General features: G+C 34.9%; 1 protein-coding gene across 1 annotated transcript in view; it reads right to left on the bottom strand.

Moving 5' to 3' along the window:
* The window catches only part of LOC128642440 (uncharacterized), a 67,333-nt gene that overhangs the window by 28,803 nt on the left and 22,077 nt on the right, over positions 1-16,453 (bottom strand). The window contains exon 4 of the mRNA XM_053695206.1: positions 11,536-11,555. Coding sequence (XP_053551181.1) covers positions 11,536-11,555 — 20 coding nt within the window. The remainder of the gene's footprint in view (positions 1-11,535; positions 11,556-16,453) is intronic.

Raw genomic sequence — 16,453 nt, 5'->3', positions numbered from 1 at the left:
GGGGCTCACTTTAGGGGGTAGGTAAGGTAGATGGCGGCGGTGTTAGGGGCTCACTTTAGGGGGTAGGTAAGGTAGATGGCGGCGGTGTTAGGGGCTCACTTTAGGGGGTTATATATTTAATATAGCTGGCGGCGGTTTAGGGGTTAATAACTTTATTAGGTAGCGGCGGGCTCTGGGAGCGGCGGTTTAGGGGTTAATACATATTTTATTGTTAGGCTAGTGAGGGGGGATAGCGGATAGAGGGTTAGACGTGTCGGGCTATGTTAGGGAGGCGTGTTAGACGTGTCGGGCTATGTTAGGGAGGCGTGTTAGACAGTGCGGGTGATTTAGACTTTAGTCAGGTTTTATAGGCGCCGGCAGTTTCTAACGTGCCGCAAGTCACTGGCGACGCCAGAAATTTGTACTTACGCAGATTTCTGGACATCGCTGGTTTGTGAGACTTGCGGCACGTTAGCATCTGACGGCGACTTATATGGGATAGCTCGAGTTGCGAGCTGAAACTGCGGGCGACGCCGGTTCCCTCGCTTGCGCCGCAAACTGCGATCGATATCGGATCGCGCCCTAGGTATCTGAATGCTAATGTTATGGATTTTCAAGAGACACCAATGCCTGCATACAGGCGATGTAAAAACATCAAAGACTCATTAATAAAAGCTGATATAGGTTCAAATAAGAGACAAGTTCAAACAGTGTTATCCACTCCTAAACTAGGTTGTTTCCCCTGTCTCAATTGCTGTAATTGTAATAATATCATCAGAGGAGATAGTTTTCTTCACCCCCTTAATGGAAGGAAATATAAAATACCAGGCTTCTTTACTTGCAACTCTGATTACATCATTTATTTAATAAAATGTCCTTGTTCTAAAATTTACATAGGAGAGTCGACTAGGAGAATAAGAGATAGAATAAATGAACATAAGTCTAACATACATTGTGGCATTAAAGAAGCCACCTGTTTCAAATAATTTTTTGATTGCTGGGCACAGTATTTCTCAATTGAGATTTCAAATTATTGAGCAAGTTAAGAGACCTAGAAGAGGGGGTAATAGACAGAAATTGCTAAAAAGTAGAGAGACTTTTTGGATTTATACTTTGCAATCCCTTATTCCATATGGAATGAATAAAGAGATAGACTGGAATATTACAATATAAGCAAATTCTAATTGATGTTAATTACAGAGAAGATATTTCCTTTGAGTAAACTTGTCATTTTTCCAAGAGTGTGTATAATCCATATGGATATTATCCTTTGATAAATATATATCTTTATGTCTGTTTAACATTTAAAGAAATAGATGTTTGTATATATAGCTGTCCTTCCTTTCTGTGATTTTTCCAAGTGTTTTTGTGAGATTGATAATGACCTCTTTTAACCACTAGATGGTGCCAAACAGTTCTGATTCTGAAATAGAATGTTTAAAAATACACCTGCAAAGGTAATTAACACCTCCCCCAAGGTGGGTATATAAGGAGTGGTTTAATGTCTTGTTTTTATACCACATGATTAAGGTCACCTGACCGAAACGTTGTGTTATTGTGCTGTGTTTGGTGATGTCCCAATAAAGATAAACTTTTAACTTACCTCTTGGATGGTGCTGTTCTATTTGTGGATTGGACATTATTTGAAGTCACTGGCAGGACCTAGGTACGTGCACCTACTCACAGATTGATGCTGTTTTCATCTGTTTGAATATTTGTTACATTGTGTGTTCCCAGTAAATATATATGTATATGCTTATATATATTTATGGGTTAATATGTGAATATACACATATTAACATATAAATATTTATGTATATAAGCATTAACATATATATTTACAAATGCTGCCATCGACGCAATCAGAACGAGGCTCCCATAGGAGACTACGGAAGCATGCTCTCATGAGCGTAATACTTCCCAGCAATGTGAACGTGAGCTCACATTCGCATTGCTGTTCACCTGTAATACCAGCGCACGTTAGCATGCGCTGGTATTACACAGTGGAGCACAAATATCGCTTTCATGATAGCGATATTAGGCGCTCCGCTTGTAATCTGGCCCATATTGTTATAATGAAATGCTGCATCTACCCATGTAACTATTACCTTTCCTGTGTTTACCTGTCTTTTAGGGGGGGTCGGGGTGACTCCCTTTCCCGGTATAGGAGGTTCAGGTTTATCTGTCAGCTTTCAAAGAAATATAAAAAAGACAGATCTGGTTAATAATAAGCACAGAGCCTGCCCACACACATTCTGGTTTTAGCCCAAGGTGATGCTTTGCAAATCCTATGTTTAGAACTTAAACGGATATAAAATCACAAAAGCACTTTAGAAACATTAATAAATATTACGTTAGACAAAACAAATTGTTCCCTTGCTGCATTTGATAGCTCTGAATACACAACTGTGCTGTCTCTGCGTCTCTGGCACTTTCCCTACCCTTCCAAATACTCCTGTACTAACCAGAGATTGGCTGCAGGCGCACTGTTATATAAAACCATAGATTATACAGCAATAAGTGGTGGGAGGAAGCTCAGTGGTACGCGCAGCAGACAGCCCAGTGACACCTTCTAAGGTATCAAATCCAGCAAATCTTTTCAGTATTATGTTTATAGTTAAAAATGTGCTTTTTATATAGTGTGACATTGTCACCTCATTTTATGTCCCTTTAACAAAGTATTTTTTTAATACTTCAAGTGAGCTTAGAGAGGGCGAGCATAAATGAGTCATCCTTCTATGAAAACAGAATTTTGGTTAGTTTAAGACTTATCTAACATTTATATTTTTAGATAGTTTGATTTACTGATTGTCTGCAAAATGATAAAATAATATCTAGTATTTATTTATTTTGGGGCGTGAACTGATCCTAAATGTTGAGCAATATAGTGCTCTTTAAAGCCTTTCCTGACGGGTTTAATTTGTCTACATTGGAACAACATTCCTATGTAAACAAATGGAAATCACGCGATTGTGCAGGCGATCGCTAGATTTCAGTGATGGGATTGGGTCGGGGGGGGCCAGCCTACAATTCTATTCATGCCAACCAGGTCCCGATCCCATTCAGGATGCGCCGATGGCTTCAGTACAGCCAAATGGCTAGGGCGTTCCATGCCTTACTAACGCCGCTAAAGCCCAGCTTCGTTGGGTGGCATGGAATGTCCTAATATCGGGAAAGGATTAAGTAAGTAAGAATGAACTAATTCCATGCTGCTTACCATATAAACTACAGCAAATTACACATAAATACTTTGCAATTACTTTTTCCCATATTATGGTGTTTCTGTAAACTACAGTTATTTTCTTAAATTGCTTGGTTTGCTGGAAACAAAAACAACATATCATTTGTGTGGGTGCCTCGCAGAAAATGAACTGAAGCTGATGTTTAAATACAATGGGCTAGATTACAAGTGAGGCACAAATGTTTTTGCACAAGCAATATTAAGTTTTCGCAACCCATTTTAATTGCGCTCATATTACAAGTTGAGTGAAATATTGCATTAAAAAGTTATAAGAGCTCAAAGATATCAGATCTCGGGTGTTAGAAAAATAACTGCAAAAGGCTTTAACATAGAGATACACAGTACATATACATGTCTAATGATGTATATGTACTGTATGTGTATATATATTTACAGACATATATACACATATAAATACATTCATATTTATGTATACATATAACAATATATGATCATGTTTGTACATAGTACAGTATATGATCATGTTTGCACATATTACAGTATATGATCATGTTTGCACATATTACAGTATATGATCATGTTTGTGCATATTACAGTATATGATCATGTTTGCACATATTACAGTATATGATCATGTTTGCACATATTACAGTATATGATCATGTTTGCGCAGTATGATCATGTTTGCACATATTACAGTATATGATCATGTTTGCACATATTACAGTATATGATCATGTTTGCGCAGTATGATCATGTTTGCACATATTACAGTATATGATCATGTTTGTGCATATTACAGTATATGATCATGTTTGTGCATATTACAGTATATGATCATGTTTGTGCATATTACAGAATATGATCATGTTTGTGCATATTACAGTATATGATCATGTTTGTGCATATTACAGTATATGATCATGTTTGTGCATATTACAGTATATGATCATGTTTGTGCATATTACAGTATATGATCATGTTTGCACATATTACAGTATATGATCATGTTTGCACATATTACAGTATATGATCATGTTTGCGCATATTACAGTATATGATCATGTTTGCACATATTACAGAATATGATCATGTTTGTACATATTACAGTATATGATCATGTTTGTACATATTACAGTATATGATCATGTTTGCACATATTACAGTATATGATCATGTTTGCACATATTACAGTATATGATCATGTTTGCACATATTACAGTATATGATCATGTTTGCACATATTACAGTATATGATCATGTTTGCACATATTACAGTATATGATTGTTTACGCATATTACAGTATATGATCATGTTTGCACATATTACAGAATATGATCATGTTTGCACATATTACAGTATATGATCATGTTTGCGCATATTACAGAATATGATCATGTTTGTACATATTACAGTAAATGATCATGTTTGTACATAGTACAGTATATGATCATGTTTGTACATATTACAGTATATGATCATGTTTGTACATATTACAGTATATGATCATGTTTGTACATAGTACAGTATATGATCATGTTTGCACATATTACAGTATATGATCATGTTTGCACATATTACAGTATATGATTGTTTACGCATATTACAGTATATGATCATGTTTGCACATATTACAGAATATGATCATGTTTGTACATATTACAGAATATGATCATGTTTGTACATATTACAGTATATGATCATGTTTGTACATATTACAGTATATGATCATGTTTGTACATATTACAGTATATGATCATGTTTGCACATATTACAGAATATGATCATGTTTGTACATATTACAGTATATGATCATGTTTGTACATATTACAGTATATGATCATGTTTGTACATATTACAGTATATGATCATGTTTGTACATATTACAGTATATGATCATGTTTGCGCATATTACAGTATATGATCATGTTTGCACATATTACAGTATATGATCATGTTTGTACATATTACAGTATATGATCATGTTTGTACATATTACAGTATATGATCATGTTTGTACATATTACAGTATATGATCATGTTTGTACATATTACAGTATATGATCATGTTTGCACATATTACAGTATATGATCATGTTTGCGCATATTACAGTATATGATCATGTTTGCACATATTACAGTATATGATCATGTTTGTACATATTACAGTATATGATCATGTTTGTACATAATTACAATATATGATCATGTTTGTACATATTACAGTATATGATCATGTTTGTACATATTACAGTATATGATCATGTTTGTACATAATTACAATATATGATCATGTTTGTACATATTACAGTATATGATCATGTTTGCACATAGTACAGTATATGATCATGTTTGTACATATTACAGTATATGATCAGGTTTGCACATATTACAGTATATGATCATGTTTGTACATATTACAGTATATGATCATGTTTGCACATATTACAGTATATGATCATGTTTGTACATATTACAGTATATGATCATGTTTGCACATATTACAGTATATGATCATGTTTGTACATATTACAGTATATGATCATGTTTGTACATATTACAGTATATGATCATGTTTGCACATATTACAGTATATGATCATGTTTGTACATATTACAGTATATGATCATGTTTGCACATAGTACAGTATATGATCATGTTTGTACATATTACAGTATATGATCATGTTTGTGCATATTACAGTATATGATCATGTTTGCGCATATTACAGTATATGATCATGTTTGCACATATTACAGTATATGATCATGTTTGTGCATATTACAGTATATGATCATGTTTGTGCATATTACAGTATATGATCATGTTTGCGCATATTACAGTATATGATCATGTTTGTACATTTTACAGTATATGATCATGTTTGTACATATTACAGTATATGATCATGTTTGTACATATTACAGTATATGATCATGTTTGCACATATTACAGTATATGATCATGTTTGCACATATTACAGTATATGATCATGTTTGTACATATTACAGTATATGATCATGTTTGTACATATTACAGTATATGATCATGTTTGTACATATTACAGTATATGATCATGTTTGTACATATTACAGTATATGATCATGTTTGCACATATTACAGAATATGATCATGTTTGCACATAGTACAGTATATGATCATGTTTGTACATATTACAGTATATGATCATGTTTGTGCATATTACAGTATATGATCATGTTTGCGCATATTACAGTATATGATCATGTTTGTACATATTACAGTATATGATCATGTTTGTACATTTTACAGTATATGATCATGTTTGTACATATTACAGTATATGATCATGTTTGTACATATTACAGTATATGATCATGTTTGCACATATTACAGTATATGATCATGTTTGCACATATTACAGTATATGATCATGTTTGCACATATTACAGTATATGATCATGTTTGCGCATATTACAGTATATGATCATGTTTGCACATATTACAGTATATGATCATGTTTGTACATATTACAGTATATGATCATGTTTGTACATATTACAGTATATGATCATGTTTGTACATATTACAGTATATGATCATGTTTGTACATATTACAGTATATGATCATGTTTGTACATATTACAGTATATGATCATGTTTGCACATATTACAGTATATGATCATGTTTGTACATATTACAGTATATGATCATGTTTGCGCATATTACAGTATATGATCATGTTTGCGCATATTACAGTATATGATCATGTTTGCACATATTACAGTATATGATCATGTTTGCACATATTACAGTATATGATCATGTTTGTACATATTACAGTATATGATCATGTTTGTACATATTACAGTATATGATCATGTTTGCACATATTACAGTATATGATCATGTTTGCACATATTATAGTATATGATTATGTTTGCACATATTACAGTATATGATCATGTTTGTACATATTACAGTATATGATCATGTTTGCACATATTACAGTATATGATCATGTTTGTACATATTACAGTATATGATCATGTTTGCACATATTACAGTATATGATCATGTTTGTACATATTACAGTATATGATCATGTTTGTACATATTACAGTATATGATCATGTTTGTACATATTACAGTATATGATCATGTTTGTGCATATAACAGTATATGATCATGTTTGTGCATATAACAGTATATGATCATGTTTGTGCATATTACAGTATATGATCATGTTTGTGCATATTACAGTATATGATCATGTTTGTGCATATAACAGTATATGATCATGTTTGTACATTTTACAGTATATGATCATGTTTGTACATATTACAGTATATGATCATGTTTGTACATATTACAGTATATGATCATGTTTGCACATATTACAGTATATGATCATGTTTGTACATATTACAGTATATGATCATGTTTGCGCATATTACAGTATATGATCATGTTTGTACATATTACAGTATATGATCATGTTTGTACATATTACAGTATATGATCATGTTTGTACATATTACAGTATATGATCATGTTTGTACATATTACAGTATATGATCATGTTTGTACATATTACAGTATATGATCATGTTTGCACATATTACAGTATATGATCATGTTTGTACATATTACAGTATATGATCATGTTTGTACATATTACAGTATATGATCATGTTTGTACATATTACAGTATATGATCATGTTTGTACATATTACAGTATATGATCATGTTTGTACATATTACAGTATATGATCATGTTTGTACATATTACAGTATATGATCATGTTTGCACATATTACAGTATATGATCATGTTTGTACATATTACAGTATATGATCATGTTTGCACATATTACAGTATATGATCATGTTTGCGCATATTACAGTATATGATCATGTTTGCGCATATTACAGTATATGATCATGTTTGCGCATATTACAGTATATGATCATGTTTGCGCATATTACAGTATATGATCATGTTTGCACATATTACAGTATATGATCATGTTTGCGCATATTACAGTATATGATCATGTTTGCGCATATTACAGTATATGATCATGTTTGCGCATATTACAGTATATGATTATGTTTGCGCATATTACAGTATATGATCATGTTTGCGCATATTACAGTATATGATTATGTTTGCGCATATTACAGTATATGATTATGTTTGCGCATATTTCTGCTAAAAGTAATGACCATTACTCTATACTCATCTTACTTGACCTCTCAGCTGCCTTTGACAGAGATGACCACCCCCTCCTCCTACAGACGCTTAGCTCCTTTGGCCTCTGTGACACTGCTCTTTTTTGGATTCACTCTTATCTTTCTAACAGATCTTTGTCTGAGTCATTTGCTGGTGACTCCTCCTCTCCGATGCCTCTGTCTGTTGGAGTACCTCAATGATCTGTTCTGGGTCCTCTACTCTTCTCCATTTATTCTTCTTCACTGGGTAAACTTATCACCAGTTATGGCTTCAAATATCACATCTATATGCTGATGACACCCAGATCTACCTCTCCACCCCTGCTCTCTCTCCCTCTGTTTTTTCTTATGTCAGCGACTGCTTATCTGGTATTTCTTCCTGGATGGCCTCTCACCACCTAAAGATTAACATGTCCAAGACTGAGCTCCTTCTAATCCCCCCTCAAGCTCTATGCCAACTTCTGACTTTTCTATCCGTGTCAACGGCATCACCATCTCCCCATCGCCCCAAGTCCACTGCCTCAGAGTTACACTTGACTCAAATCTATCCTTTGTCTCCCACATCCAATCGCTTTCTTCATCCTGACGCAACCACCTATGCAATATTTCCAAGATTTGCCATTTTCTGAGCGCTAACACCACAAAGCAAATAATCCACTCCCTTGTTATCTCCCGACTTGACTACTGCAATAATCTACTTACTGGCCTTCCTCTTTCCCAACTCTCCCCCTTCATTCCATCCTAAAGGCCTCTGCCAGGCTAATGCACCTTTCCCGTCGCTCTGTATCTGCTGCACCTCTCTGCGAGTTCCTTCATTGTCTCCCCTCTCACAGTAGAATTAAATATACGATTCTCAGCCTTGCATACAAAGCTCTCACCAACGCCACTCCCCACTACCTATCCTCTCTAATCAACAAGTATACTCCAGCCCGCCCACTAAGATCCAACAATGACCTGCTCCTTGCATCCGCGACTATCACCTCTTCTCATGCTAGACTGCAGGACTTCTGTCGTGCAGCACCTACCCTCTGGAACACTCTCCCTCGTGCTGTCAGGCTTTGCCCTAATCTTTCTTCCTTTAAATGCTCCCTGAAGACTTTTCTGTTCAGAGAAACCTACCACCCAACTAAATAATAAATTCATTTCACTTACCTAACATTTCCCTCATCTAACTCTGTATTAACATCTTTCTCAATCTTGCAGTCCTCACGTCCTGTTACTAAACCTCCTACCCTTCTAGATTGTAAGTTCCACACGGGAATAGGGCCCTCAATTCCTCCTGTATGTGCTTGTAAAATGTTGTACTGTCTCTTACAAGTTTTATATCATTGTTTTATCTAAATGAACTGTACCCATGGACAGCGCTGCAGAATATGTTGGCGCTTCATAAATAAAGTATAATAATATTACAATATGTGATCCGGTATGCGCTTATTACAGTATGCGATCATGTTGGCGCATATTACAGTATGCGATCAGGTATGCACATATTACAAACAAATATGTTAAAGAACATTGGAATATGAAATACAGTATTCATAATCACATGTTGGGTTTGCGCTAATGAGAATATGTCATGGTGTGCGCGCAAGAGAGTGGGTGTTAGCTAAAAGCTAAAAATAACTTTAGAACAGCTGAGTGAAAAGGTACTGCAGGAATAAATTCCTCCTGTATGTGTTTGTAAATTTTGTCTTGTCTCTTACAAGTTTAATATTATTGTTTTATTTAAATTAATTTTATCCATGGACAGCGCTGTGGAATATGTTGGTGCTTCATAAATAAAGTATAGTAATAATAATAATAGTGGTAGTAACTTTAAAAAAAAAAAAATGTTAACGTTAATGACTCTGAAAATTATAAAAATGATAAAATTAACTTCATTTAATATATTTATTAAAGATAAAAATGTTTTCTCACTGATTCAACCCCAACAGCTTTTTAGCATGTAGTTTTTTTCTAACTAAATAGTTTTTTCCCCAATATGTCCTTGCACGTGCTCTGCTTGCATGTTAAAAGAACACACAAGTGGCCGTCTAACAGGTCCCTGTTTCCCTGGTGAATTTGTTTTGTATTTGAACAGTGAGAGACACGTAGCAGAGTTAATTCTACAGTCATCAGGCCGCGTTTCATTTTCGGAGAATTAGAAATTGCTTAATTTTCCAAGCCAAAGTAAAGTAAATGATTAAGATATAACTAAACATTTTATATAAAAATCTCAAGGTGTTTACGGTCCCTTTAAGTAAAAACCTGCATCAAACACATCAGGCAGTCATTACCAATTCTGAAACTATTTCCATTACGTTCTGTGAAAATGCTTAAAATAATGCGCTTGAAAATCCTGTGATATCCCTTATTCGTATATATTTAATCATTCTTTTTTATCTCTAAATATATTTTGCTGCCGTATAGTTCTCTCATTTGACTGTGTTTTGTAATACGAAAAGCGGCTTTACCAATAAATTGGAATAGTTTAGAAAACAATAAAATAAAACACTGTTAGAAAACATTGCAAAAGATTACACAATTAGAAAATAAAAATTAATTTAAGTTGCTAAACAATTAGGAAAAAAAAAGCCCCTGAGATGTTATATATTTTGTTACAAGTTAGCTATTCTTTTCAAGTCCCCTGCCCCAACGCCACCACTTAATTTATCTTCCAATATCACCGGCTTCAGTGTTTTCTAAATCCTCCTTCTCACTGAGTTACACTGGCTTGTACATGGCATGAAATACAAAATATAATTTATTTATCACCTTTCATATCATTTTATTACCTTAAAGGGACACTGAGCCCTTTAAAATGACCTAATTCCTAATTTATTAGTCAATTTAATTTTTGCAAAATGGATCCTACATAGGTCTTTAAACCGAAATAAAGGTTAAAAACATAGCTACAGTCCAGCTCGGGAGCCACATGCAATGCAGATCCTGAACAGGAAACTATCAATCAGCCAATCCGGAATGGCTCTTGTGTGAACCACCAATCACTGGCTGTGTTCTGCTCTTGAGCCGCATGGCCTATGGCTGAGAGGCTGATCTCTTATAGCTAAGTATGACAAGAGACAATTTACCACAACAAGTTGTGATCCAAAATGAATGACAGAAACAGTTTTTAAGTAGATGTTAACAGAGACTTACGTTTATGGATCCAGAAAGAACTGAAAAAAAAAAAATAACAACGGGTTACTGTCTGAGAATTCATTCAATTCAATTATCTCAATTTGCTAAAAGAAATAAAAAACATTTTTTACTAAGAAATGGACTTTTGGGTCAATGACATTTGAGGCTAATTTACTGTATTGTTAGTAATGTTGGTAAAGGGAGTTGTGGTGGGACAGCTGTGTGTGCACCTTGTGTATCTTTAAACAGTTTATACAGTTACAGAATTCCAAAATTGTATAAATATTTTAAAAAAAGAAAATGATCAAAAATGATTCTTTTTCCTGCCTGTAGGTCACATTCTTCTCTGCCTGGCCCTGATACTCGAAACCTCTCTGCTCATGTGAGAAGATCTAAAATGATCCTCCAGCACTGTGCAATCCCTAGTGAAATATTCAAAAGGCAGATTTTGCTTAACGTTTTCAAGGGGCGTTCCCGGCATTTCTGTATGTGAAGGAGAGACAAGCCTAGTGCAGTTCTGGTGAACTACTTGTGCAATGCCGCCCCCTGCAGATTTGCAGCCAATCGGAAGCTAGCAGGGGGTGTCAATCAACCCGATCGTATCTGATCGGGTTGATTGCTGTCCATTCGCCGCCTCTGCTGCTTCCTAACTGCTGAAGGTTCGCACGGAAAAAGGGGCATCATTGGCCATTTGGTCATTGTTAAATAGGCCTCTATGCCTTCACAGTTTCTGTGTAACTTTCACAAATTAGTCTCATACTTCTGTATATTTATTTGTATCTTTTACAAATAAGAATGCACTTTGCATGTCTTTTATTAAAAAAAATGAAAGCTCAAAAACAGACAGCTTCAGTTTCCCAGAGAACGTCATTACTTTCTATGGGCCAGACAATCAAACATTTTCTAGTTTGGAGAGAAATTATAGTGCTGACTTTACAGGGAAAGAACTCACTGAAGTGGAGGAACTTGTACAATTGGAATCTAATAGCATTTCTTTTCTTTTAACTTTTGATTTGTACTTGAGTCAATTAGTTAAAGAGCTACAATATTTTATTGCACATAGACCCTTGTGTTGTATCGTTTAATACTGAAATGACCCAATCTGAAATGTATAGTAACATAAAATACAAAGCACAAAGTGTAAGTGTAACAAAACTCTCATATCATGCAGTGCTATATTGCACTGGGCTTGTCTCTGCTTCACATACAAAAAGGAAAGAGATCTCACAGTGCTGGAGAGTTCCGCCCCTTTTTCTTAAAAAAAAAATCAGTTAGTTCAGCCTTTATGAAGTCTGAACTAAAATTTCTCTCCAAGTTGGGCCCCTGTGCTTTTGGTTTGGTTGTTGTATTCAAAAATGCAAATAATAGTCTATATTTATTTAAAACAACAACTTATACCTTTCTGGTTACAGTACTGTACTATCTGTCTGAGGGTTCAATATATACAAAAGTATTAAAAATTCTATAAAACTACCTTTATATTGCATGTATAAGCTGTATTATGACATCTAAATGACCTACAATATTCCCTCTCTAAACTGTTTCATTTTACAGATGCAAATATTCAAAATCCAATTCTTTTCTGGTCCCAAGACATTTGGATACAGGGTTTTCTACTTGTAGTTAGTTTGATTTGTGGATTATAAGACAGTTTGTGATTGAATAAATTAATGTGGAAGTGACATGCTGTATTTTGTGATTGGACAGAAATGCAACATAGTTAATAAAGAAGCTTTGCGATTGGCCGGAATGAAGATAGGATCTTAGAGATATTATGCATAAAAGGAATAACAATATTTCCAAAGGTGAACAAACCATGATTAAAAAACAGACACGCTTGTGTACGGCGCATACAGAGCAATCAGCGCGTTAGTATCCTCTGTGATCAGCTCTGGGTAGTGTAAATGAAGCAAATCACTGTGCTAAATAAGTGCATTAAATCTGGGCGTATTTAAACAAGGACATATTTAACTATATAGGGTGTTTTGGTCTATAAAATTCATTTAACCTTCAGTTTTCTGTGCTGCTAACCCGATAATAATAATCATATCTGTTAAAAAAAATTAAATTGTAAATATTGCATGAAAGAAATACCTTTTTCCAAAACACTAAAATATTAGACATTTAACAATTTAGTGACGTTACTAATTCTAGCAGATGTACATTTTGTTTGTCACAGACCTCCCTGATAGGCTTTATCAGAAGTACTTATCCTTGTCCCTCTGTAACATAACACTTTATCTCAGGTCGTTATTGGAGTTTGGCTTTAAATATATTGAAACAGAAGATACTAAGAAAAACACAGTGCTCAGTCATTCAAAAATCAGACCAAACTAACCTTTTTCTCTAACATATTGAAAAGGCTGTGATGACTTCCAGTTGGGAGAGTTAGCGTGTTACTTGCTGGTTTTGCACCCTATGCTTAGAAGGGAAAACCAACTACTCTAACCCACTCTGCCATGAGCCGTTGCTTTGGTTATACCAAAAGCCCAGACAAATAGTCTCAAACAGGGGCAGACTATGGAAGTACCACTCAGCTGACAGTCTCAATCGCTTGGGCCACTCTCTACACATGGAAGGTAGCTGCATATGAGGAGACAGGGACACAGGCGCATGGGTGCAAGAGATATGTTGACTATACTCTCAAGGGTACCTGCTCAGATTAGGGTGTGCTACGGAGATCACTAAGGAGAGGATCCTTTTGCAGTCCCTGTTGGTAGGTGTAAACCTGTTTTGACCCAGAGGTGTCTGAACCAGACAGGTGGCCTCACGGGGTGGGAGCAAAGGTTCCAGACACATTAGAATGATCTGTTAATTGCAAGTAGACACAGCCTATTTGTTATTCCTACCTTTGGCTTTAAATGTCTTGTAATTTTTACAAGGTGGTTGGAAAAACGTTTAGTGTGTGCTTCCTTCTAGGAGGGTTTTGTGAAGTAAAATATACACAGTCACTGGTATGCCTTATATTTAAATACCTGGCAAAGGAATATCTTCATATCCTTAAGAGGATCTACAATTTCCTATGGATTTAACTGCCTTTAAGATGTGGTAACGTTATCCTTTTCCTGCATGACTGTATGTCTGTCTGGTGGTGGTGGCTTGAGTTTTTAAGGTAGAGGAGTGTACTACCTTGCTAATTTTTTCTGTATTTTTCTGTTTATCTCTCTGGAAACCTACCAGTCCTGTCTGTCTCACTGTAACATGACACATACCTATTGAGTTATTGTCCATAACATTACTAAAGCATCTGCTGGTGATAAATCCACCTCTCTATAAGGTTTACTGCGACTCTGTTTTGTTTGTTGGCAAGTAATATCTAAAAAAAAGTTCAATTTGTGAAGGTAAATCTTCCGTAAGAGGAACAGACCATTTAATTATGAGAGATGTTCAATATTTATTATAGAAAGTTCCAAATGCACTGAGATGCGGGACTTCCAGTCTTGTATGAAAATTATAAGTGTACATAAAGATTTCTCAAGTTAGGAGAAAGTATTTTCACCTACAAAGCTAATAACTGTTTATACAAAGCATTTTTGTTCTTCTCATTTCGATATAGAAACGGCCTTTTTTGGGATTCTACCTCTCTCCTCCCTCTTTCTGTTTGAAAGATCTTTTCTTTGAGATACAATACTGCTGTCTTTTTCTCTTCATACGCCACTTGAGATGAGTAAAAATCGCTCTCGTTACTTGTGCTCATTGAAATTTTGTATATTTTGCATAGGTTCTCCTTATACAGACTATATATACTGTATATACATATATATTGTGTGTGTATAAGGAGGGGAAAAAATGGATTTACTTTTCACAATTTTTTCACCTACATAAAAATAAGGTATATTCTACTTTAATGTATGGGCCTCTATTTATGAAAGGTCTTGCAGACCTGATCCGCACTGTCAGATCAGGTCCGCAAGACGACGCCCCCTGCTGACTCCAGTAGGGAGGTGTTAATCAACCCGATCGTACTCGATCGGGTTGAATTGCGGCGATGCCTGTCCACCTGCTCAGAGCAGGCGGACAGGGTTATGGAGCAGCGGTCTTTAGACGGCTGCTTCATTACTGCTGTTTCTGGCGAGTCTGAGGACTCGCCAGAAACACGGGCCATCATGCTCCATTCGGAGACTGATAGATAGGCCCCACAGTGTTTTCACCCTTTTAAACTTTCTACTCTGTTGATAATTATAATATTTCTGTCACATAGATTGTATCACAATATATTTGGACTTGCTACGTGTAAAACAATTTTTCACATATGGAAAAGTTTGTCTTGAACGTCAAATCTAAATCATCAAACAGAAAGGTAAGAAATCTCGAGGTAGAGACTCTAGTATAGAGGTTACTAATGATGTATCACTTTCTTCTCATTTAAACTCAGATTCCCAATTACTGGTTAATTAGCTTTCTGAGTTAATTTATGCCTCAATTTGATGCTCTTAAAAAAGAACTTAATAGTTTGACTACTACTTTGATAGTAAGCTTGAGTAATTACTGAAGTTGAGACCAGAGTTTCTTATTTAGAGGCTATAGTCAACTCGCAAAATCATATAGTTAAACTTTGTATTAATAAAATGAATTCTCTGCAGATTAGAGTCGAAGAGTTAGAAGATCGGGCTCATCATAATAGTCTTAAACTAGTTGGTTTACCAGAGACTAAGGAGTTTCAGGGTTTGTTATTATTTGAATAATTACAATTTTCACAATTATTAGGTATGTCGAATCAGAATTTCCCTCTTTTGGTTGAGACGACCGATAGAATTGGACCACCTAGTACTTATGCAGGTGGTTTATGTAAGGCCTGTGATGATAAAATATATGAATTTCCAAGATAAAATGAATCTGTTGAGGCACTATAGGAAATCAAGTCCCCTTATGGTAGAGAAGAATAAAATATTAGTTTTTCATGTTTTCTCAAGTGAGACTTTATCTAAAAGGAGAG

The sequence above is a fragment of the Bombina bombina genome, chromosome 11 (assembly GCF_027579735.1).
Source record: "Bombina bombina isolate aBomBom1 chromosome 11, aBomBom1.pri, whole genome shotgun sequence".
In the NCBI taxonomy this organism is placed as follows: Eukaryota; Metazoa; Chordata; class Amphibia; order Anura; family Bombinatoridae; genus Bombina; species Bombina bombina.
This window is presented reverse-complemented; position numbering and strand designations above follow the sequence as displayed.